This window comes from Anomaloglossus baeobatrachus, chromosome 6, assembly GCF_048569485.1.
Source record: "Anomaloglossus baeobatrachus isolate aAnoBae1 chromosome 6, aAnoBae1.hap1, whole genome shotgun sequence".
NCBI lineage: Eukaryota > Metazoa > Chordata > Amphibia > Anura > Aromobatidae > Anomaloglossus > Anomaloglossus baeobatrachus.
In genome coordinates this window covers 494835667-494861379 of record NC_134358.1, presented here as the reverse complement: position 1 = coordinate 494861379, position 25713 = coordinate 494835667, and the positions used below count along the sequence as shown (strand labels likewise).

Here is a 25713-nt window from a genome sequence, read left to right as displayed (position 1 = left end):
AATTAACTGTTTCGGCGTGATCTCTGATTCACAAACAAGGGTAAACTAAATCGGATGAACACGTAATCAGTTTGGTTGACTGAACTCGGCATTATGGGAATCTGGCGTCAAATGTAACCTTTTCACAATCAACAACCATTGGAAGATGAACTGTGACCATTAGAATATCCAGAAAAAAAATCAGAAGTCTAAAATAACAAATAGTCTGAAAGGGGTTGTCCACGTGTAACAATCCCTTGCTGTCTTAGAAAATAAGCTAATCATATGTTGTCAAGCTGCTTAGACCCCCTGCAATCAGCAGTAATCTATGGGGAATCCATTGTACCCCCCTGTCGTCCCGCTCAACCATTCAGAAAATTGAGTTTTACATGGTGCACATTGAAATGCATTGCCATGCTGAGTGCATCGTAATGAGACATGCTCATTGTAGCTGCCATTCCCCTGATTAATAGATGAGGGCCTGAATGAGGTAGTACCCTCTATTAAAGAGGTTGTCTCTGCTATAGTAATAGGAAAAGAAATGCAAAGTGCTTGTTAAAACAAGCAAGTTTGCAATTTACCTTTTTATTAAGGCATTTTTTTCTCGTATTTTTTTCATGCGGATTTTAATTAAAACTGCAGGGAAAAACACATTCCAGCAAAGTCTATGAGAATCGTGACTTGCTGTGCACATGCTGTTAAGGTGAACTCTTAACCAGAGATCACTAGTTGCCTACTGCCTGGTCGAATTGGTATGGACCAAGTGCATGCGTAAAAGAATTCACAGCAGACACAGTCGGATATGAAATCTCTTCTTGGTCACAGTAAAATGGCACTGAACAGACTGACTACAGAGTGTGCGTCTCCTGATATAGGCTAGGGGCGTACACAAGTTCAGATATACTCATTTAGTGGGACAGTTCATGGGCTAGCCAATGGGGAGATCCGTGTTGCTGTTGATGGGCGGGTCTGACTTCAGTGCAGGAATCCATGGTGTCATCTGATATGTGGGTTGGTCCTCTAGCTTGGCCAGTGGTCCTTCCATATATGGTGGTCTTCTTACATCTGGACATTACTTGCATTCCAGGCAAGGTGTGGAGAACAGGAAATGGCAGCCATCTTTAAATCTGTGTCATGTGTATGATCTGAAACCTGAATTATGTAAGGCAAATCGACATATTTCCCACAATCCCTTGTCAAGAAGTTAATTAAGTATTTGATGGAAAGGTCCTCCTCAACATGCTACTTCTTTTTTTCCTTGCAGATGTTGTTTCTGAAAAAAGAAGCAGCACGTCAGTTGTTTCTGCGTTTATTTCCAGCGTTCCTATAATCCCCTGCAATGCTTTATCACTACAGGGGATTATAGCGCAGCATTTTGCCTCACACACCATGCAATTGCAGCACACTCTTATAGAATGCAAAAGTGATATTTAACCCTAGAATGCGCAACCATAGAAATTTACCATAGCAACAAGTAACCTAGCAGGCCTGCGAGACCCCAGGTATGCGTGCTAGGGTTAATGGATTTATAACACACACTATGTACACTTTCAACAGGCAAACTGCGTCTTAACTGTGACAATTTAACTCAGTTTGGTCTTAATCATACAGTCACTGTATTGTATGTGTGTTACATGTGTTATTATTTAAATCAAGAGGATGCCATAAGAAGAAAACTAGTTAGCAGGTAAAGAAGGTGGAGTGGTGCTTGTAGTGGACCCGGGATACCACAATGCCAATTGTCCATACAGGGACTTGGATGCAAATAAGGCAGAAGCGTGTGTCCGCTTCTGGGGTCGCTTGCCATGGGTCGACTCCAGAAGCTAACACATACTTCCACCTTGTTTGTATCCAAATCCCTATATGGACAATTGGCATTGTGGTATCCCGGGCCCACTACAAGCACCAGTCCGCCTTCTTTACCTGCTAACTAGTTTTCTTCTTGTGGCATCCTATTGATTCAACTAATAAGACATTTAACACACATACAATAGAGTGACTGTATGATTAAGACCAAATTGGATCGAAACGTCACAGTTAAGTCGCAGTTTGCCTGTTGAAAGTGTACATAGTGCGTGTTATAAATCCATTAAATATCACTTTTACATTCTATAAGAGTGTGCTACAATTACTATTTGTAGTATTCATTGGGATTAGCACCTCGTTTAATATATGTGTGCTTGTCATTTTCTACATTTCACACACCAAGAATCCAGCATGGTATGTGAGGCTCTCCATAGCTCAGTAACCCGGAGACATCATGGTAAGGACTCAGGGTTGCCATGGTAGCGATCAGGTCTCTGTAATCGCATTATAAGAAACCCTATTGCCAGGGAGAGGTAAGCGATCCCTCTCCCTGCCTCCTGAATGCTATGATTGCATTGATCGCAGCATTCAGGGGGTTAAACTGCCGGGAGTGACACGAGCACTGCTCCGGACAATGAGAGCCTGGCCCGGGCTGTAACATCAGCCGGAGACCTGGCGGCGATTGCGGGGGTACAGAGCCTGAACCCCCGCGATCGCCATGACTAAAAAAAAAAAAAGCACAAAAAAAAGCAGGAAAAAACACACAAACTGAAAAAATTGACTTTTTTCCTGCTAAAATATATGCTTTTTTGTGTGCAGAAAAGAAGCATACAAAAAAATCAACGTATGCACATAGCCTAAAAATCGTTTCTGCTCTTAAGAATACAGGGATTTTGTAGTTACCAGCCACCCTGCAGCCTTTGCAGTGGCTGGTTACCTTGGTACAGAATGTGCTCCATTTGCAGACCCTGCCAGCACTGCTCTGTAGCCAGCTGAATATGTCTATTTTCAATTTCCCTATGCTTCTGTCATTCTGCAAAGTCCAAGTTGCCTCTACCAGTCCCAGAGGGCCACCATGCCACTGGTCCAAGTTGTCAGTCTTCAGGAAACCCTTCTCCTATCTGTCAACCAGGAAGTCAGAGGCAGAGGAGCGCTGAGCTCCTGATTAAGAAGAGGAGACTCTAATTCGGATGCTCAAATAGGGTGTTGCAGCCACGTCACCATCTAGAAATATGTATTCTATTTATCAGTTTTCCAGGATTTCTTTGGATAAACAGAGAAAGCTTATTGCAAATTTGTTTTATTTTTCTACTAAATGAATAGTGCATTTAGTTAATTAACAGAAATGAGCAGTTTATGGTGCAAAATGCTTAAATAAATGTGAGTTTGATATATGAATTTTAGCTGTAAAACTTATATCAATGCAAACATCCAATATACAGAGACCTATGGAGGAGAAAGCACATCAGTGACCATGACTATAGAAGAAGTCATTTGTGTAGTAGGAATGAGAAATTGCTTGAAAAAGAACAGGTTATCTTTCTTCATAAACAGCATCCTAATTTCCAAGTAACTTTGCTGGCTATTCCCTCATTAATGGTGTCCTTCTAACAGCAGTTCCTTTAATCATTCCGATTCCTGGTGTTATTTTCGACATTCAGCAGCAGAACAGGTCAATATGGTCAAAGAATAATCATTTATCAGTAGTATCCAAATAACAAGGAAATAAAGCGCGGCGACATACATCTGCATAGGATCTCACATTTCTTGCAGATTGTTTTGACAAATACACTTATAATGACCCTGTGTGCTGCCGCTGCCAGAGGTTCATTTACATGTTAGAATCCCGAAATCATGGCATTTTCTAGGCGTCCAATTATTTCATCTTACTTGTCGCATCCTGACTGCTTTCCTGATGACGACTCTTGGCTCTGTTCCAGCTTACTGCATCTGTGCCACAACTACTAATCTATGACAGGTCCTTCCCGCAATAAAGTTCATATTTCACAAGGGCTAAAGGATTATTCTCAACATTAAAAGTTAGCACCTATTTGGATAGATGAAATCTTGCTGATTGGTGCGGGTTCAACCACTGAGACCTTCACCGATTCTGAGAAGGAGACTCTAAAATTCCCCATTGGAGTAAATCAGTGACCATGCATAAACAGTAACATGCTGAGTTGGGAATAACCCTTTAAACTTAACAGACTCCTATTCTCCGACCACAGCGTCCTTCCTTAGGTTAAGCAAAAAATAGTACCAGAACCTGTGCTCCCTAATGAGCCAGTGAATAAGTGCAAATCCGCATTGGATGCTACCAAAGTCATGACTCAAATAATCCTTTAGCTAGGTAATAAACTGTGGATCGGTTAGGTTTTGACCACTGGAACCTCCACTGATTTGAGAACATGATTATGTCCATGTGACAGCCACAGATTACAGAGCTTAGCACTCTGTATTTTTTTTTTCAGAAGTCCAATAGAGAGCAAAGGCCGCTTTACACGCTACAATATCGATACCGATATCGCCAGCGTGCGTACATGCTACCATCGGTTGTGCGACACTGGAAAAGCTCTGCCCGTGTCGCACATCGCCCGGACCCGTCACACGGACTTACCTTCCCTGCGACGTCGCTGTGACCGGCAAACCGCCTCCTTTCTAAGGGGGCGGTTCATTCAGCGTCACAGCGACGTCACTGCAGTGTCACTGAACCGCCGCCCCATAGAAGCGGAGGGGCGGAGATGAGCGGGACGAACATCCCGCCCACCTTCTTCCTTCCGCATTGTGGCCGGGAGGCAGGTAAGGAGAGCTTCCTCGTTCCTGCGGTGTCACACGGAGCGATGTGTGCTGCTGCAGGAATGAGGAACAACTTCATTACTGCTGCAGTAACGATATTTGAGAATGGGCCCCCATATCACCGATGAGCGATTTTGCACGTTTTTGCGACGATGCAAAATCGCTCATAGGTGTCACACGCAACGGCATTGCTAAAGTGGCCGGATGTGCGTCACAAATTCCGTGACCCCAACGAGATCGCTGTAGCGATCTCGTAGCGTGTAAAGCCCACTTTAGTGGAGAAATAGCTCACATACACCACCACTACTCCATTTCGACTGGGCATTTTGGAGCCATGTTCTTGGGATCCATGGGGGTCTTAACAGTTGGATCAATAGAAAAGGAGCCAGCTCACAAAGCTAGGTTGATATACTCTGTAACTCGGAAAACCAGCACTGCCTTTTAGTTGCCATTTTAATACTTTTATTACACCCTGGCTAAAGCATGATATATTAGAATGCCTACAGGCAAAATACACTGTAATGCACAAGTATTGCATTGTATTTTATGAGCGATCAAGCGCACTGAATTTCAAGTCTCCTAGTAAGACTCAAAAAGTTAAAAACAAACAAAAAAATTATATTTAACAATATGTATAAAAAAATAAACGCAAAAAAAGAAATATAAAAAGGTTCTGCATATCATTGGTATTGCATTGGTATTACTGCATCCTTAACAACTTAAGGTATTCAATTCACATATTGTTTTACCTGGAGACGATACACTGGGAAATTGGTGTTTTTGTCCCAGCACTCAAAAAAACAGAACAATAAAAGGTAAATAAAGGATCCTATGTATCCCAAAATGGCACACACAAAATCTACAGGTTGTTCCAAAAAACCTGATGGAAGCCATCTGTATATAAAAAAACAACGGCTCAGTAAGTGATACATCCCTGGAGTAAAGCTTTCTTGCCCTATATCATGTTGCTGTCAGATTATATAGCAAAAACCTGCTGACAGATTTCCATTAATGTCATGAATGTGTCCCCATGTTCCAAACTTTTCTTTGCGATGGAAAGTGCAGTACTGAAATGTAATTGTTGTCAATTAATTTTTAGTTATCAATTTTTTGCATTCTTTATATATTTCCACTCTGTTTCAGGAGAAAAAATATGACTGCCAGGACCCAACAACCACCATTTTTCCCCCCCTAGAAAGACACAACACCGTTCTCTTATAAATTAAAATACTTTTATTTGAATTTTCCATTTTTTGGAGAGAGGTATGGGGAAAAAACCACTCTCATCTTTTGGCATAAAATTTGGTCGCAGCTTTTACCAGGCATTAACTTGCCAACATCACGGGGTTCAGGCAAATGTACCGCCATCCGGCCGTCCGGCGCGGGTATTTCACCAACACTTTTCCTACCCCTTCCGCTGCTGCGACTTAAAACACAGTAAACTCCAACAAACTTGGAAAACAAAAGGGAGGGAGGGTGGGAAACAGGTCCGGGTCCTGCAGCCGAGAGGCTGGAAGCTGGGCAGCACAGTGATATGTATCCAGGAGGCGGGGCTTAGGCCAGTCACACCACAGGAGGCGGGGGCGGCAGGTCAGTGTCTTTCCAGGGGGGAGAACTCTATTTTAACATGCAGAGGGGCCAGCAGTCAGGGGGCAGCATCTCAAGTTTCTGGCTGCAGTGCCCCTCAGACTGCCAGGACCCAACAACCACCATTTTTCCCCCCCTAGAAAGACACAACACCGTTCTCTTATAAATTAAAATACTTTTATTTGAATTTTCCATTTTTTGGAGAGAGGTATGGGGAAAAAACCACTCTCATCTTTTGGCATAAAATTTGGTCGCAGCTTTTACCAGGCATTAACTTGCCAACATCACGGGGTTCAGGCAAATGTACCGCCATCCGGCCGTCCGGCGCGGGTATTTCACCAACACTTTTCCTACCCCTTCCGCCAAGGAGCAGCACCGCGCCAGCAAGCTGCGACCCCCCCCAAAAACTGAAATACCTGAGCCGTCCCAGGCATTTCCGAAACCACCATATCCATAACATCATCATTTTGGGGTGTACCCATCCGAGCTTAAGGACAGCCAAATATTGCCTTCCAGCTGGCGGTGCCAGACCAACAACCTCTTTTTTTTTTTTTTTTTTTTCTTTTTAAAAAAAAACACTTTATTAACAGCACAACTTGGGTAGGCCCTGATCGACCATGCGCCAGGAGAGATCCTTATCACATTCTTCCATAGCTCCAATCCCCCTGGGCCAGAGGGTAACCTTCGACCGGATCGTTGTAACACTCCGCACTAAAACAGGGAAACCTGTACCTCTCTGACCAGATAAGGGTAAGAGGCCTAGCTAGACGGCCTTGGACCAGATACTTGAAGCCTATGTGTATCACCAGGTCGGTTGTAGAAAAGAGAGGTCACGCAATCTTGATCGCCTCTGATAGACCCACAGCTGAGCCAAGCTCCGGCAACCTTTCCAATTACTTTCACTGTAACAGGAACCAAGAACCGACCACCAAGGCGAAGAGGCGAAGATCCGCTCTCCTCGCAGACAACATACATGGAAGTAACCTCGGACCCAATCACTGGGCCGACTTGGATCTGAAAGGCAGAAACACTGTCAGAACAGGGAATTCTCGTAACCATCAAACACCTCGTCTCTCCAAGGTGGTACTGACAAAAACCCACAAAAATTTTTTTTTTTTTTTTTTTTTGGATAAACAAATCACAATCATGTCATTTTACATTAGCCCTGTACGCTGTTCTGAATCTCCTTACGTGTCGAATAAAACCCGATTTCAAAAAAACCAACTCCGACCTGACGTCCCTCATAATGCATTTCCATTGTCGTTACCTGATCCACTGAAAACTGTGCTCATGTATGCTGGCTCCTGAAGCCTTGTAGCACCCCAACTCTGGGAGAGTACGTGCCGGGTACCACGGCTGGCAAACACCAAAATAACGAGTAACCGTCGCATTACCAACCAAAAACCAGCCCACAAAATGGAGGACCAACTACGTAACGCTAAAATGAAGGGCCGTCGTCATGGGTAAAAACTGGTCCCATACACCCGCTCGCCTAAGAGACATAAACGACAACGTCGGGACACCCGCCGAGTGAGGGAAAAAGATCCAAAATATCAATGTATAGATTTGCAATGGGGCGAACAATCCAAACCCCCACTTTTTTCTTTTTCTTTTTTTTTTTTAAAAACAAAACAAACAATCTTCGGCTAAAAAAGAATAGGCCTACTGTGCTCCACTCGCTTACCATAATCATCCAACCCTTCAATACCTTTCACCCCACAAGACCCTCATCGCTTCAGTACCGTTCCGCAATTTAAATTTGGGAATACCGTCCTCGTAACAGTTTGCTTGCAACCGAAATTGGTGCACATTCGCTGAATACTGCAGGGCGTGTATTACTAGAGGGTGGCTTGTAAAATCGTCACGCACATCAACCACCAGAGCAACACCCGCTGAATAACGTACCATCGAACCGTCAGGTCAATGCAAAATGGAGGCCCGGATCATAGGCCTAACTTCACCGAGCACCCCACCATCTAGCTGAGAACTCCAACCTTGATCCTGCTGGTGGGTTGAGTTACCAAAATACCTGAGATTGAGATTGCAATAAGGTGCCCGATACAAACCCGGAACCCAGATGCCTGTTTTGCCTTCAACCCTGCGTTGACCCATAATCATTCCAAGCCACAAAAACCTAATCAGCCTGATTACTTATTCGAGGAAAGGGCTGTAGTTGGTTAAGGCTTTTACCCACCGGCATCGTCGGACCACTGGTCATTCTCCTATTTCCCAGTCCACCCCCCTTTTTGTGTAGCCGGAACCGAAATAGGGGGAAAGGCGCAATCAAAGTTAGGTTAATGGACCATGTCCCCCCGGGCCCAGCATAAGGAGCATTTTTTTTTTTTTTTTTTTATATATAACTATATAAACACTTTGTATCGCAAATGATCCCAAACAGCTGGCCCTGCAACGCCGTAATACTCCATCTACAAATCTGTCTGTTCCTGCTCTTGAAACTATTATGGCATGGCACGGTGGCTCAATGGCTAGCTGCAGCCCTGGGGACCTGGGCCCAAATCCCGCCAAGGACACCATCCGCAAGGAGCCTGTACGTTCTCCCCGTGACTGCGTGGGTCTACTCCGGGCACTCTAGCCTCCTCCCACACCCCCATAAACATACAGGTAAGGAATCCAGACCGTAAGCCCCGATGGGGCAGCGTCCCCAATCCATGCAACGCACACAAAAACTAAAAGTGACTTTCTACCTTTTAGAATATGTATGTGGAAGTAATTGTCCAGAAAATATTAGCGGGCATAATTATTCTGCGAATAGCTAACATTGCCGGTTTTCCCATCTCACTTGTTTATTTCCGGTTCTTACGGTAAGGAAAACCAATTAAAACATACGTAATTAACCAAAGAGGGAAAATCTAGTACAAAAGGATGAAAATTACTTCACTACAAAAAAGAAGCAGTTTTAGAAAAACAACCAAACCATGCAAATGTACAGAGATATACTTCTCACATTTCGATAAAACTAACTGTGGCCAATATCGATCCCTTCTTTCAATTACAGCATGACATTAGGGGTAAAACAGGGGGGTTAGATCCCGTGATCCCATAATATTGTCACTAATCAATAAATCACTTGAAGGGTCAGTTAACCGGTGGCAACAAGATTATTACAAGGAATGGAGGCCGCCTGTATTAAACTAAGGTTGAAAAATTAAGATATGTTTAATTTTTGAAAGACGTCTCAGAGGATATCTCATTTGTACCTCTTCCGACAGGCCTACAAGCTGCCGTAACCCTCAGTCTGATACAGCGCCGCACAATCAGCTCTGTCATCTACTGTATCCTCACCTATCCCCTGTAGACTGTGAGCCCTCGCGGGCAGGGTCCTCTCTCCTTCTGTACCAGACCGTGCCTTGTATGGTTTATGATTATTATACTGGTACCTATTGTGTAAAAACCCCTTTCGCATGTAAAGCGCCATGAATTATATGGCGTATAATAAATAATAATAATTTGTATAAATACCCGTGTGGTCAATATAAATAAACTGCCACCAAACTTAATCCTCCGAGATAGGGAAAGCTTCTTTACAGTTAGAGCGGGTAGATTGTGGAATGCTGTCTACAAGGGGTAGGAATGCTAGATACCATCACAGCTTTTAACAGAAAACGGGGGAAGGCGATTCCCTCAGCACCAATAACATGGTTTGTTATAAATAACTTAGTGACAACATGTAGAGCTGGGCGGGAAGCCTGTTACCTGTGACATCACATTATCCTCCCTAGGGGCACTTATCCCACCCCGCACTCCCCATCAGGGTACTCACCTGGTGATTCAGGAAATGACAAGACGACTGGATCTAGATCTACCCACGTAACGCCTGCTACGACGACGCTCACACCTATCCAAGGGTTAAGATGACAGACTCCGGACATGGTGGCTACCCATGCCAAAGCTTGCTACCGTGACCCCTGCACATGACCGTACAACGCGATAGTCGGCACCGCACCCACCGCCGCCATAACATGCTGAAATCCACTGTGTGACAACGGGGCGGGGCTGTTAACAGTCACCATTGTCATAATGTCAAATGGAGTGTGTTTTGGCCTGGGAGGGGGCTCGGTGTAGGTGTGGTATCAGCAGGAGGGAAACATGCCACCTGCTGACTGTTGCTTCTTGCCCCTGTTCACTACCAGCCCCCCTCAATTTGAACATTGAAGTCCTAACAGAATCCCTTAACCCGCCCGCTCACTGGGAGACCCACATGGTCCCTGGTTCATTCCCAGGCTAGCCCCCTTGGCATTCCCGGGGCATACAAACGGAGGGGAGGGGAAGTTCAGTGCGTGTGGGATGGGATGATTTGAACTCTTGCAGGTTAGTGCCTGCATACTACATTCCCCCCTACCGTGCCTCCAACCTGCGCTGTGACAGGGACTGCACTGAGTCTGCACTTCAATTAGGCTGTGTGCCTAATTCATGCGTCCTGCGTCCCCTGCACAGTCTATGGAGACTGTGCAGAGGCCGTACGCACGTTGCATAGTAGAACGCAGCGATTCAGCTGTTGCCCGAATCGCTGTGTTCTAAGAAGTGACATGTCACTTCCGTGCGCTTTGCCGGCAGCTCCTGCTCTGTCTCTGGCAGGAGCTGCAGGCTGAGCGCACGTTCTCTACCGGCACCATGCGCCTCAGAACGGAGCTTTTCAGCTGCGCTCTGAGGCACACCTTTTAGGTGCCGTGCAGAGCGCACACAGCCCTACCCAGCTCCTCCTCGGCACTGGCGACGGTGTCTGGTCGGCGGTGGCTGGGCGGCGGGTGGGCGGGGCCAATGACAAAGAGCGCGAAGCGCTCTTTTTCAAACTTAATGGCGGCTCAAGCTGACCGGCGGGCGGGTAGTTCCCTCAGAACGCCGCTCGCCGGCGCACGTAGCTTGAGCCTCAGCAGGGAGGGAGCCGCTCACAGCAAACAGCGCCGTGAGCAGAACGCTTTCCTCCATGCTGATTTTAGGGGAGGAGGGGGGTGGTGAGGGGGGGGGGGGTGGGGGGGTGTTGAGGGGGGGTGGGTGGGGGGGGGTGAGGGTGTTAAATAATGGCGAGCACAAGCGGACCAGCGGGCGGGTAGTTCCCTTAGAACGCCGCGCTCACCGGTCACACATCGCTTGTGCCTCAGCAGAGAGGGAGCCACTCACAGCTAACAGTGCTGTGAGCTGAAACTCTTACCTCCCTGCTGATAGCTCTCTTACCGCCTCCAAGAGCGGGTCTCTGTGTCCGGCTGCCCAAACAGGTCCGGGTCCTGCAGCCGAGAGGCTGGAAGCTGGGCAGCACAGTGATATGTATCCAGGAGGCGGGGCTTAGGCCAGTCACACCACAGGAGGCGGGGGCGGCAGGTCAGTGTCTTTCCAGGGGGGAGAACTCTATTTTAACATGCAGAGGGGCCAGCAGTCAGGGGGCAGCATCTCAAGTTTCTGGCTGCAGTGCCCCTCAATACCAGAATATAGATGATGTGTAACTTTTCTTTTTAGATAGTAGCCACATAGGACGTCCATTATGAATCTATTTCATCAGAGAAGAACCGTTCATCTTTTATGGGTACCCACATTATCTGGGCAATTATTTTTTTTCATTTCAGGACTCGCCTCGCTGTCCTCGTGCTCAAGTTTTACAGAAGTTCTGAAAGCTCCTCAACATAAGTTAGTAGTTGCTCCAAGACCTGAGGCTGATAAGGTACCTGAAATATTTTACACATATTGGAAATTGTTTTATATCAATATAACATATAAGTGAGGATTCAATGCAGTAAAAAGAACTGACAGCAATTTTTAGTAGAACAGACCTTCTTTGCTTACATATGAGTGATTTCTAGCAACCACAGTGTAGTCAGGGCATTTTTAGTACTTATTTACACATCCGTTTTTCTTGTTCAAGCACTATATGTAGTTTTCATGGATAGAACTCATTATGATTAAAGTCTATTGAACGATTCATTTATGCGTGTATCTGTGACACGGTTGTAGCTCTTTCCTATCTGGGACTCTACATTTAAATGTTGTTTTGTTACTTTTGGTGCTTAAATAGTTAATGTCAGTTTTGCTGCCAGCAGCTTTCCAGCAGTGCTTGTCAGCTGCAACTGCTTTGTAGTCACGTCCCTTTGTTTTTAAGTAGTAGTGCTTCCCAGCAATCCTTGCTGATTATACAAAATCATTTGTATTTTGGCCGCTTTGGTGGAAGGAGCTGCTGTGGATTCGTCCTGAAGTGATATCTTCTCCATTTTGGTTGTTATTCCCCTGAATGTCTCACCTACCCTCGTGTTGTATTAGTGCAGCGGTGGGTCTAGTGAGCCTTACCTTCCCACTCACTAGCCAGGATATTGTAGGGTCCTTTCAGGACTCCAGGTTCCTGCTCAGTGACAGGTGCGGAACCTGTATAGGGTCTGGCTAGGAGTGCAGGGAATAATGGCAGGTAAGGGCAGGAGGTGTGCCATCTACCCTCTCACTAGTGGGAGAGCCCACTGTTGTTAATGTATTCTTGGTGTCCCCCTTGTTTGTGGTGTTGTTGTAGTAGTATGTTTTTGTTGTGCTTCGGCCATCTGTTGGTCTGAACACGTGTGCCACGTCTAAAGCATGACAATTTGTATTAACCAAGTGGTCAGCACAAAATCACAGAGGCTTGTCCAACTGTGAGTCGAGTCTCAAATCAAACTTACCAATGAAAGTATAATGTCCATTTTTCAAGGACTGATTGATATAGGGAAGTTGAGAAACCTCAATCAGGTTTTTTTTTTCATCCATTTTTTTTCATCCAAGAAAGATTTCTGATGCTCTGACCAAACTCTGATTATCAAAACTGACATTGACCAAACTCTGATAAAAAACACTGATGAAACTCAAACCTATTTTATTGTATGAGAAAATTCACTGACATATAAATGATCCCTTACCAGCATATTGGCAGGTAACACTTCCAAGTCTTCATACCTCTATCAGCTATGTCACTTGATACTGAAGAAGGGCTTGTGCGTATTTCTGTGTTCTACCCTGACACTTGAGTTCTGGCAAATGAGAAAGTAAAATGACTTATAAAACTAAGTTCTAGAGCAAAAATTCCCAATTAAAGGGTATCTACCACTACATTTTTGCTACCCCATCTGAGAGCAGTATAATGTAGAGACAGAGACCCTGATTCTAGTGAAGTGTCACTTACTGAGCTATTTACTTCCATTTTGATAAATTCACAGTTTTTTTTTCTGCTGTGGATGTAGCCATTATATAAATGTAAAACTCCATATAACCCCACCTCCCATTACTGATTGGCACCAATCCCTTATACAATGTATACAGAAAGCTGTCAATCAGTGGTGCGGGGGTTGTAAAGAGCTCATCCATGGCAGCAGGTTTACTAGTCCTCTAATGATGATCTCCTGCTGATAATATAGGGATTTTATCAGTACTGCACTAAGCAGCTCACATCACTGAAATCAAGCTCTCAATCTCTACATTATGCTGCTCTCAGATTAGGTGACAAAAACCTGGTGACAGATTCCCTATAAGTAGGATGCGGAGGAATTTCTTATTGTCCCATTAGAGTGCTTTACTTTTTCATGTTATATAGGTCTAGACAGATATTGTCTCGTATAGTAGTGTTGATCAATCCTTTTAGCTGTTTATCATTTAGATTTACAGATTGTTTTTTTTGGGGGTTTGTGTCCACAAACCCCCCAAAAAACAATGATGTCCATCATAAAGCTGACGACCTGACCTAGCCCAGCAATGTGTCACATGGCCAGACATTAATAATAAGCAATTTTACATTTTTACAAATCTATGGACATTGCACCTACCTGTGTTTCTGATGCCGGATCCAAAACAGCAGGGTTGGCTTTTTAATATAAAAATGAGTCGTCTTGATATGATAACCCATTTGATGTAATTTTTTAGTATTTAAAACATAATTTTTCTGGTTATTTTTCACAGGCAGATTTGATGCTCATAATAAGCGCTGATCAGCAATATATTAACTCTGATGGCGCTTAAGAAAGACCATTTTCGTACAGCAATGATTGAAAAGAGGCGTACTTGTCATGGCTATTTATACACCTTCTGCCCTTCCATCCCATCCCATCCCACCCCACCCCGCCTGTCCTTATTTTTAGCAGCACACATGGAGGTGGGCTGTCGACCCACTATAATAAAGGATTCCATTAGCCAACAAACAGCTGATTCTTAAACACCAAAAATCCAAAAGGCACATTCTAATGTTAAGCTGTGTGTTGATGGTCTCAGCCACAAATAGCTACAAATGGGACCACTCCATAAGTTATAAACCAGAGAAACAGGGAGTTAGAAGGTCAAAAAATAAGTACAAAACTTTATTTAGGACAACCACATTAAATAAAGTCCAAAAGGACTTTATAAGACAATTACAGGCATTACATAAAAGTACAATTCATGGGAAAAAGTAATGGCTATAAGCACCATAACACCAAGCAAAGACAAATGTAATGAGATTATTTAAGCCTGAATCCCCTATAGTTAATGATATACTTAAAGTGGTGAAAGTAAAATCAGAAATATTAGCAGGTCTGGGGATTCAGATTAGATCAATTACAGTACATACCAGTTGAAAGTGCTCAGTGCTATAAAGTGCAAATAGATTTCTCCAGGTAGCAGACCCCAATGTGCGTTTCATGTGTTAGATCATCACTTAACCCCGCCCTCCCCCAGAAGTGATCTGCTTATGGCTGGCTGCATGTGGGCAGAGACCCGGACTGCCCAATCAGTGACTTCCAATGGGATTCAGGTCAAGTCCGGAACTGAACTTTACCTAGTGTGCAGCTGAACCCGAACTTCCACGAGTCTGCTCATCTGTAGTGCCTTTGTTTCTTGGCTGAAATTTATTTCTTTGTGTGACAATATTATTGAGATATTTATATTTACAATATAGACACAATATTATGTTGTGCACAATAATATGAAAATATCTGAATTATTGTCTGAGACTGGACTCCTGTGAACATATGGAATAGATATACATAAGGATAATATGCTGATTTATATGTAAACAGACTGACAAATACAGTTTAGTTTGTGAATGCAGAATCACCTGTCATTGCCACATCTAACTGATAAGGAGAAAGATTTCTCTGACCACGGGCTGTCACAAGTCTCAGGATGGGGTAAGAATTTATTAGCACTTACTGGGACAGATCAAGGAGATGTGAGAGATGACAGAGAAAGATTCACACTGATACTCCAGATTACTGCAGGGAACATTTACATGTGACATTTCCACTAGTGGATGACTGTCTAATTGAATTCATATTGGGAATGTAATCTTAATTGTGTTTTGCTCAATTTCTTCAATATGTAAAATGTTTTAGTAACTAAACTATTAAAACAATCAGCGCATAAAAAAATATATATATAAAATATTAACCAAAAACATAAGAAAAGTAACATGACAATGATATTAATTTATGGTCTACTACCGGTATAATAAAAATGTCCAACACCAAATCTCACATATTAGCTATCATATTATTTTTAAAAAATCACTTACATTTTTTTTTTCTATTTATGTGTTGGACAAACATTAGGACAAGTAGGGTATCTTACATAAGACTGTATGACAGAGACACCACACATAAAGTTCCTACAAATACATGATACACATCTGTAATCTCTCCCCATGTGGTGTCTCCGTACTGCTCCCTCCCATAAGAGTATTGTCTGTAGTTGAGAAAACCTTTGTAATAAGTGTATGCTGGAATATGCCACAAGTAGGCATAGAATTCCAGAGGACAGGGGATACTTGGGAGAAATCGTGGAGGCTGTTGGATGAGGAACAAATAAGGGTAGAGGAGAGACTGAGATCTTGGGAAGACCGAAGATTATGTGTTGGAGTGTAGTGGGAGATTAGTTCGGAGCTATATGGAGGAGACAGATTATGGGCAGCTTTGTAGGTCAGTATTAGTAGTTTGAATTAAATACACTGAGGAATTGGGAGCCAGTGAAGGAATATGCATACAGGAGAAACAGTGGAGTAGCGAGGATAGAGATGTATTATTTGGGCAGCAGAGTTAAGGTTGGACTGAAAAGGTGTGAGAGGATTAGCAGAAAGGCCACAAAGGAGGATGTTGCAGTTATCGAGGCGGGAAATTATGAGGGCATACACTAGCATTTTCATAGAATGGGCGTTGAAGAATGGACAGATTCTGGAAATATGTTTGAGTTGTAGATGGCAGGAGGTGGTGAGAGATTGGATATTTTGTATGAAGAGTAGAGTCAAGGGTTACTCCGAGGCAGAGGACTTTGGTTACTGGGGAGAGTGTGGCATTATTTATTGTAATAAATAGATCAGGTAGGAGATATAAGTGAGATGAGGGAAACATGATTAGTTCAGTTTTGCCCACATTAAAGGGAACCTGTCAGCAGAAATTTTGCACTAAACCTAAAAGATTCCCCCTCTGCAGCTCGTGGGCTGCATTCTAGCAAGATTCCTGTTGTTATTGTGCCCCCTTTTAGACCAAAATAAATACTTTATAAAGTGGTACCTTTTCCAATGCAAATCTTGTTAATCATACACGGGGGCGGGCTGTCTGGTGTCCGTTATCCTGCCTCCTGCTGCTTTACGCCATCCCCCATAGCTCAATTTCATACTTCAGGACGCAGCCCAGTGCGCCCGAGGTCTCGCGCATGTGCCGTGCCACTCTAGCGGGACTGCACTGTGCACAGTCTGATCGCTGGTGACGTGTTGCGCAGGCGTGAGATTATGGGTAGCTCTGTGATTTTCATCAGCAAGTACCCGCTTTCCCCTCTGCCTCCACCGTTCTGCGCAAGTGCTGGCCAGATGACCCCACGTCACCTCTTTCCCATCTTGGTAAGAGGTGACGTGGATTCATCTGGCCAGCGCTTGTGCAGAACGGTGGAGGCAGAGGGGAAAGAGCGGGCACGAGATTATAGGCGTGTACTTGCTGATGAAAATCACAGCGCTACCCATAATCGCACGCCTGCGCAACACGTCACCAGCGGTCAGACTGTGCACAGTGCAGTCCCGCTAGAGTAGCACGGCGCATGCGCGAGACCTCGGGCGCACTGGGCGGCGTCCTGAAGTATGAAACTGAGCGATGGGGGACGGCGTAAAGCAGCAGGAGGCAGGATAACGGACACCAGACAGCCCGCCCACGTGTACGATTAACAAGATTTGTATAGGAAAAGGTAAGACTTTATAAAGTATTTATTTTGGTCTAAAAGGGGGCACAATAACAATAGGAACCTTGCTAGAATGCAGCCCACAAGCTGCAGAAGGGGAATCTTTTAGGTTTAGTGCAAAATTTCTGCTGACAGGTTCCCTTTAAGTGTTAAGAAGCGAGAGGAGAAAAAGGAAGATATAACCAATAGACACTCTGGGATTCTGTACAGCAGGATTGTGATGTCTAGGCCAGAGAGGTAAATCTGAGTGTCATCAGCATATAGGTGGTATTGAAAGCCATAGGACTTTGAGTTGTCATTGTATTCAGTATATTGCAATGAATTAGACCAGAATTATTATGATGCACTTGGTCAGCTCTACCCCCACCTACTGTATCCTCACCCATCCATTGTAGGTTATGAGCCCTTGCAGGCAGGGTACTGTCTCCTCCTGTACCAGTCTGTGCTTTGTATTGTTCATGATTATTGTACTTGTCAATGTATGCCCCCCTCTTTTCACATGTAAAGCGCCATGGAATCAATGGCGTAATAATAATAATCTATATATATAATTGCCTTATTCTGTCTGTCTGTCTGTCTGTCTTGCTCCAAAATTGTGTCCTTACCGTGACACATGTCCTTACGGTGACACACAGCGGATTGGTTGCTGGGCTCGCCATGGCCCCGCCCCCCGCACGGATTGGCCGCTCGCCATAGCCCCGCCCTCCGCATGATTTGGCCGCTCGCCCCAGCCCTCCGCACGCATCGCCAGACATAACCTTGCGCTGCTGGGATCGTGAAGGAGCCGGTGTACGCTGGTAACCATTATACACATCGGGTAACTAAGGTCCCTTAGTTACCCGATGTGTATCATAGTTACCAGTTTACACCGGCTCCGTCACGATCCCAGCAGTGCCAGACATAACCTTGCGATGCTCTGATTGTGACGGAGCCGGTGAACGCTGGTAACCATTATACACATCGGGTAACTAAGGTCCCTTGGTTACCCGATGTGTATCAGTTACCAGTGTACACCGGCTCCGTCACGATCCCAGCAGCGCCAGACATAACCTTGCGATGCTGGGATCGTGACGGAGCCGGTGAACGCTGGTAACCATTATACACATCGGGTAACTAAGGTCCCTTAGTTACCCGATGTGTATCATAGTTACCAGCGTACACCGGCTCCTGGTACACATGTGCAGGGAGCCGGCATTATACTCCTCTCCCCCCAGGACTACTCCTCCTATTATAGTCCTCCTATTATACTCCTCTCTGAGTATAATAGGAGAACTATTATAGCATGGGGGATGTAGCACGATGGGGAGTGCGCAGCATGGGGGATGGCGCACGATGGGGGGTGCGCAGCATGGGGGATGGAGCACGATGGGGGGTGCGCAGCATGGGGGATGTAGCACGATGGGGGGTGCGCAGCATGGGGGATGTAGCACGATGGGGAGTGCGCAGCATGGGGGATGTAGCACGATGGGGAGTGCGCAGCATGGGGGATGTAGCACGATGGGGAGTGCGCAGCATGGGGGATGGAGCACGATGGGGGGTGCGCAGCATGGGGGATGGAGCACGATGGGAGGTGCGCGGCATGGGGGATGGAGCATGATGGGGGGTGCGCGGCATGGGGGATGGAGCACAATGGGGGGTGCGCAGCATGGGGGATGGAGCACGATGGGGGGTGCGCAGCATGCGGGATGGAGCACGATGGGGAGTGCGCGGCATGGAGGATGGAGCACGATGGGGAGTGCGCAGCATGGGGGATGGAGCACGATGGGGAGTGCGCAGCATGGGGGATGGAGCACGATGGGGGGTGCGCAGCATGGGGGATGGAGCACGATGGGGGGTGCGCAGCATGGGGGATGGAGCACGATGGGGGGTGCGCAGCATGGAAGATGGAGCACGATGGGGGGTGCGCAGCATGGGGGATGGAGCACGATGGGGAGTGCACAGCATGGGGGATGGAGCACGATGAGGAGTGCGCAGCATGGGGGATGGAGCACGATTGGGGTGCGCAGCATGGGGGATGGAGCACGATGGGGGTGCGCAGCATGGGGGATGGAGCACGATGTGGAGTGCGCAGCATGGGGGATGGAGCACGATTGGGGTGCGCAGCATGGGGGATGGAGCACGATGGGGAGTGCGCAGCATGGGGGATGGAGCACGATTGGGAGTGCGCAGCATGGGGGATGGAGCACGATGGGGAGTGCGCAGCATGGGGGATGGAGCACGATGGGGAGTGCGCAGCATGGGGGATGGAGCACGATGTGGGGTGCGCAGCATGGGGGATGCAGCACAATGGGGGGTGCGCAGCATGGGGGATGGAGCACGATGTGCGGTGCGCAGCATGGGGTATGGAGCACGATGGGAGGTGCACAATTCCCCCCAAAACACACACACACACACACCGTCACACACGCAGTGCACAACACACCACACACACACTGGGAACCACAAACACCGCCCTACACAGACATCCACACACACAGACAACGCCGCACACACACAACACCCAACACACAAACACCGCGGCACACACAAATATACGCACATGCCGCACAACACACACATTGCACAAAACATACCTCCCACCTAAACACACACACACACACCCCACACCCACACAAACCGCGCAACACACACACACAACGCTACAGACACACAGCGCTCTACAAACAACGCAACACACACAACGCAACACACAAACAACACCGCTCTCACCCCCCGCCACACCCAGAACATGTACAGCGCCCTACACAAACACTTGGTAACTACACACAACAACATCTATACATATATATATATATATATATATATAACAAAAATTATACATTAACTACACAATACGTAAATTCTAGAATACCCGATGCGTAGAATCGGGCCACCTTCTAGTAAATAATAATAATACGAGAAGAGTAAGGGTCCCAGGACAGAGACTTGAGGGACATCAACAGACAGAGGGCGGGATGAGGAGGTTGTGTGGGAGTGGGAGACTCTAACATTTACTTCCAATTCTTGTCCCCTGTATCTTCTGATTCCATTCCTTTTCATGTACTTTTTTACACTCTGTATGTATAAATTCTGGCTGGCGACCTGTCCACGCAGCTGGTTTTAAATCCCCTATTAAATCAATGGCTGGACCATATATTACAAGCTTTTCTCCCCCCCATTCACCTTTTGGGCCTCCCCTATTTCCTCATAGACTGTAAGCTTACGAGCACGGCCCTCACTCCTCTTGGTATCTGAATTTTGTTATTTTGTATTGTCGCATATTGTCTGTACATGCCCCCTCTGAATTGTAAAGCGCTGCGGAATATGTTAGCGCTATATAGATAAAAAATATTATTATGTTATTATAGTATGTAGATGTGGAGTTACGCAGGTATTTGGGATTGTAATATTGATTTCATGAAGCACCCTTATCACACTCGCCTGAAGCTAGCTTTTCTATGGACAACACTATTCCCTTTATGGTTTTTGTAAGAACATCAGACTCTCTTAGAAGTTGCAAACCTTAAATGGGTTGTCCACTTTCAGGAAATTGGGCTCCAAACTCTGTAAAATTGTTTTTTTTTGTGTAATTGTATTCTTTATAAATTGCTATGATACAATCCTTTCTTTTTAAGGATTCATGATATATGGTTCTCCTACTTCCTTGTTCCTCCCTATTCCCCTTCCCCCCCCCTTCTTTTTTTTTTGCCTGTTTCCCTATTAAACTTTTGCAATCCTTCACATCCTAACTTCCCCTTCTCTTCCTCCTTCCCTATCCATCAACAATTGTTTATTACTTGTAAGGCATTTCCGTTGTTTTGCATCAGTCACATGCGTCGCTTGACGCATGTGACTGATGCGCTGTACAACGGATGACAAAGAACAGAATTCTTTGTCGGACTCCGTTGTGTGCGGGTGGGGCGGAGCGTGAGGGGGCGGAGTTCAGGGTGGGTGGAGCCGAGCGGGGTCGTGGCACTGAGGACGTCAATGTCGCGGGGACTGCAGGGCTGGGGACAGGTGAGTGGGAGTACATGCTGAGTGCGAGAGGGGGCGGAGCCGAGCGGGGAAGTGTCGGGCTCCCTGCACAGACAGGGTAAATATCGGGTATAAGCAAAGCACTTTTTGCTTGGTTACCCGATATTTATCTTGGTTACCAGCGTACACCGCTTAGCGCTGGCTCCCTGCACCCGTAACCAGTGTAAATTTCGGGTAACTAACCAAAGCGCATTGCTTGGTTACCCGATGTGTATCCTGGTTACGGGTGCTGGGAGCCAGAGAGAGCATGCGCAGCAAAATCCTACGGATTGCGCTGCTCAAAAAACGTTACAGGCTGCGTTGCTCCCACCCGGCGGTCATTTAAAAAACGACTGACCGCGACACAGTAGATGCAACGCAGCATAATCAGTTGCAATCAGTCACTAATAGAAGTCTAAGGGGAAAAACTGGATTCCTGCAAAATATTTTGCAGGATACCGTAATTCCTCAAGGCGACGGATTGTGACTGATGCAAAACAACGGACGTGTGAACCTAGCCTAAGAAATCATGTGACTTATTACAAATTAATATGATGTTTTTACATGACCTTTCCCATATATGTTATATAATCCCTAATAAAAATATTTTAAAACAAAGTCTGTAAAATACTGAAATAAAATACCTAAGAATCAATAAGTAGTCATCCTTGCTATTTCCAGCATCGGCTCTCCACTACTGCTCCAGTCTTGGTGTTTAGGCTGCAATGATAAAGTAATGTAAACAGTGTGTGTCAGCGCTGTACCCAATCACTGAGCTCAGCGTCAACCTCGGCACAACAACAGTGCTTATTCCTTAGTGCTGTGTGTGCGCTGTTAACTTGTCACCGCTGTAGCAAAAACACTGAGCAGGAGTGAAGAGCTAGCGCTGGACCTGGGGAAGGGGAGTATCTGCTGAGTGTATTTTAGGTGTCTTAGGGCTGCTTCTCACTTGCGAGTTTCTCGCAGTAGAGCAATGCGAGAAAATCTCGCATTGGAATCGGACACATGTTAGTGAATGATTCAGCTCTCATCTGCGATTTTTTTCTCAGTCCAAATCGGACTGCGAAAAAAATCGCAGCATGCTGCTTTTTTGCGAGTTTCTACTGCGAGTTTCTCCAATGCAAGTCTATGGGAGCGTGTAAAAAATCGGATGTCACGGGACGGCACTCACACCATCCTAGTGACATCCGATTTTCTAAATACATTTCTCGCATGTTTCCTAAAACACTGGAAACGAGCGATGTCTCCCAATGTCTGTCAATCACTATTCTCTAATTTTGGTAAGGAGATGGATGTTTGAATACCGCGCCAAAGACCACTAATGCAGGAGATGAATTTAACGTGACTTTATTCCATGTTCAGGTCTACGCGTTTCAGGAGCATCCGCTCCCTTCCTCAGGACAATACAGGCACAAGCAACATTTTTTTTTTTTTTTTTTTTTTTTTTTTTTTTGATGTTGCTTGTGCCTGTATTGTCCTGAGGAAGGGAGCGGATGCTCCTGAAACGCGTAGACCTGAACATGGAATAAAGTCACGTTAAATTCATCTCCTGCATTAGTGGTCTTTGGCGCGGTATTCAAACATCCATCTCCTTACCAAAATTATTCATCTCAGGGATGACTGCTGCCTCTGACCCAGTTTATATGCCTGCATAGTGGTTGTGACTTTCACAACTACACTTGGTGAGTAACCTCTGTGAATCACACCCTATTTGTTTGTGGGGTAAGACCCTATTGCGCTCTCTTTCCACAGTGTTTTTCACAATCACTATTCTCTGTCAGTTGGTCTCTCCCTCTCGGTCTCTATTCTCTCTCTGTCGGTCCGTCACTATCTCTGTCCCTCTCTCACAGTCTGTCGGTCATTTTCCCCTCCTCTCTCATACTCACCGTTCCCCGATCTCCGACGCGGCGCTGCACGGCTTTCTCACTGCTGCGGCGGCTTTTACTATTTTGAAAAAGCCGGCCGCTCATTAAACAATCTCGTATTCCCTGCTTTCCCCGCCCACAGGCGCCTATGATTGGTTGCAGTGAGACACGCCCCCACGCTGAGTGACAGGTGTCTCACTGCACCCAATCACAGCAGCCGGTGGGCGGGTCTATACTGTGCAGTGAAATAAATAAATAAATAAATAATTAAAAAAAATTGCGTGCGGTCCCCCCCAATTTTAATACCAGCCAGATAAAGCCATACGGCTGAAGGCTGGTATTCTCAGGATGGGGAGCTCCACGTTATGGGGAGCCCCCCAGCCTAACAATATCAGTCAGCAGCCGCCCAGAATTGCCACATACATTATATGCGACAGTTCTGGGACTGTACCCGGCTCTTCCCGATTTGCCCTGGTGCGTTGGCAAATCGGGGTAATAAGGAGTTAATGGCAGCCCATAGCTGCCACTAAATCCTAGATTAATCATGTCAGGCGTCTATGAGACACCCTCCATGATTAATCTGTAAATTACAGTAAATAAACACACACACACACATGAAAAAATCCTTTATTAGAAATAAAAAACACAAACACATTCCCTCATTACCAATTTAATAAGCCCCAAAAAGCCCTCCATATCCTGCGTACTCCACGGACCTCCAGCGTCGCTTCCAGCATGAAGGTGACAGGAGCTGCAGAAGACACCGCCGCTCCGGTCACCTCCAAGCAGCAACTGAGGTGAGTAGCGCGATCAGCTGAGCTGTCACTGAGGTTAATCGCGGCCACCGCTGGATCCTCCAACAGTGACAGCTCAGCTGATCGCGCTACTCACCTCAGTTGCTGCTTGGAGGTGACCGGAGCGGCGGTGTCTTCTGCAGCTCCTGTCACCTTCATGCTGGAAGCGACGCTGGAGGTCCGTGGAGTACGCAGTGTGAACGCCGTGCAGCGCAGCGCGGCACCGGGGAGCGGTGAGTATGAGAGAGGGCTGCTAACTTTAGTCACTCGGGGGATTAGTGGTCACCGGTGAGCCCTTCACTGGTGACCGCTAATCAGGATGCGGCACAGACAGAGCCGCAGCATGACAATGAAGTCGGGTTAAGTTCACCTGAGTTCATTCTGATTGTGCGGCTCTGTCTGTGTCTGCTGTCATCTGCCATTCAGCTCTGCTACATGGCTGTCTGTGTCTGCTGTCAGTGGCCATGTAGCAGCGCTGAATGGCAGATGACATAGTAAAAAATACGCATTACACACGCATTACACACGCATTACACACGCTAGTAAAATCATTAATTTATTCAGAAATAGCATCGCACTTGCGTTGCACTCGCACCTAACGTGAACTAAAATCAGCCGAGTTTTTTTCAGCCCAGTCGGACCGATTTTACTCGCATAGATGTGTTTCCACCCTTAAAGAGTTTGGGACACAAATTTCTGAAAGTTGACACCCCTTTAAATAAAATTAATTCTTAGTCATCCAAAATAAAGGTAATACGTCCATCAAATTGCAGGAGAAAATGGTGACTTTATTTCATGCCTATGTAAGCAGTAGCAACAGCCTTTTTTTCTCCTGCTGTGAATTGGATTTGCTGCCTTTTTTCCAGTGGCCGGAGGATCTTGAGCCCTCCTCCACCCAATGCATTGGACTTTGTGCTGCTTTGTCTATTTCTCTTTATATTAATTCTTGCCTATTTCTCCCTTTAGATTTACCAGCCTCTACTGAAGCGCTATGCTGAATGTGAGAGTACAGTCATTCAAGCAACCAAGATCATGTGAAAAGTCATAACTATTATTACATCTAATGTAAAACGGAAATGGCATAGAATAAAGTTCAGTCAAAGTTTAGTGTGTGGAATCTTAATGGTGAGGAATACATGAGCAAAACATTTTATTCTGAGATCTCTATTCAGATTCGGTATTTATGTAGATAGAACGCAGCTTTCTGCTCATTGCTGATGAAATGCTAAAGGTAAAAGCATTTGCTTTGTTTAGATAATAGAACAGAGCTGCAGTAAAAGGTTTGTTACATAGGATTTAACCCCTTAAGGTTGCAGCCAATTTTAGTTTTTTTTCATCTTCTTCTTTTCTGCTCCTTGTAAAATAGCCTTAACTTTTTTTTTATGCTACTCATAGATGTATAAGGGGTGTTTTTTGCTGGCAAAAAATAAAATGAGTTAGAGTAGGGCATACAGTACCTTCCCGCTATTAAACACACGTGCTAAAAAGCAAGAGAAAAAGCGCTCATAGTGCAACATAGTATGTAACTATATGACATGGTGGATATTTAGGAAGATCCATATATTTGATGTATTAAGAATAAAAATCTATATAAGTTTCCCACTTTATAGAGAGAGAGAGAGAGAAAGAGAGTGATCTTCTTTCCTCATGATGCCATCTATTTTGTGACTTACAAAGTCCCTCCTGCAGCAAAATAACCCCACAACACGATGCTGCCATCTGCGTGCTTCACAGTT

The 25713-nt window shown here is 45.5% G+C and overlaps 1 protein-coding gene across 4 annotated transcripts in view; it reads left to right on the top strand.

Moving 5' to 3' along the window:
• XYLB (xylulokinase) overlaps positions 1–25084 on the top strand; it is a 342255-nt gene extending 317171 nt beyond the window's left edge. For all 4 annotated transcript variants that reach the window (XM_075315415.1, XM_075315413.1, XM_075315414.1 and 1 more), the window contains 2 exons: positions 11748–11842; positions 24944–25084. In XM_075315415.1, coding sequence (XP_075171530.1) covers positions 11748–11842; positions 24944–25015 — 167 coding nt within the window. In that variant the 3' untranslated portion in view covers positions 25016–25084. The remainder of the gene's footprint in view (positions 1–11747; positions 11843–24943) is intronic.
• The last annotated feature ends 629 nt before the right edge of the window (positions 25085–25713 follow it).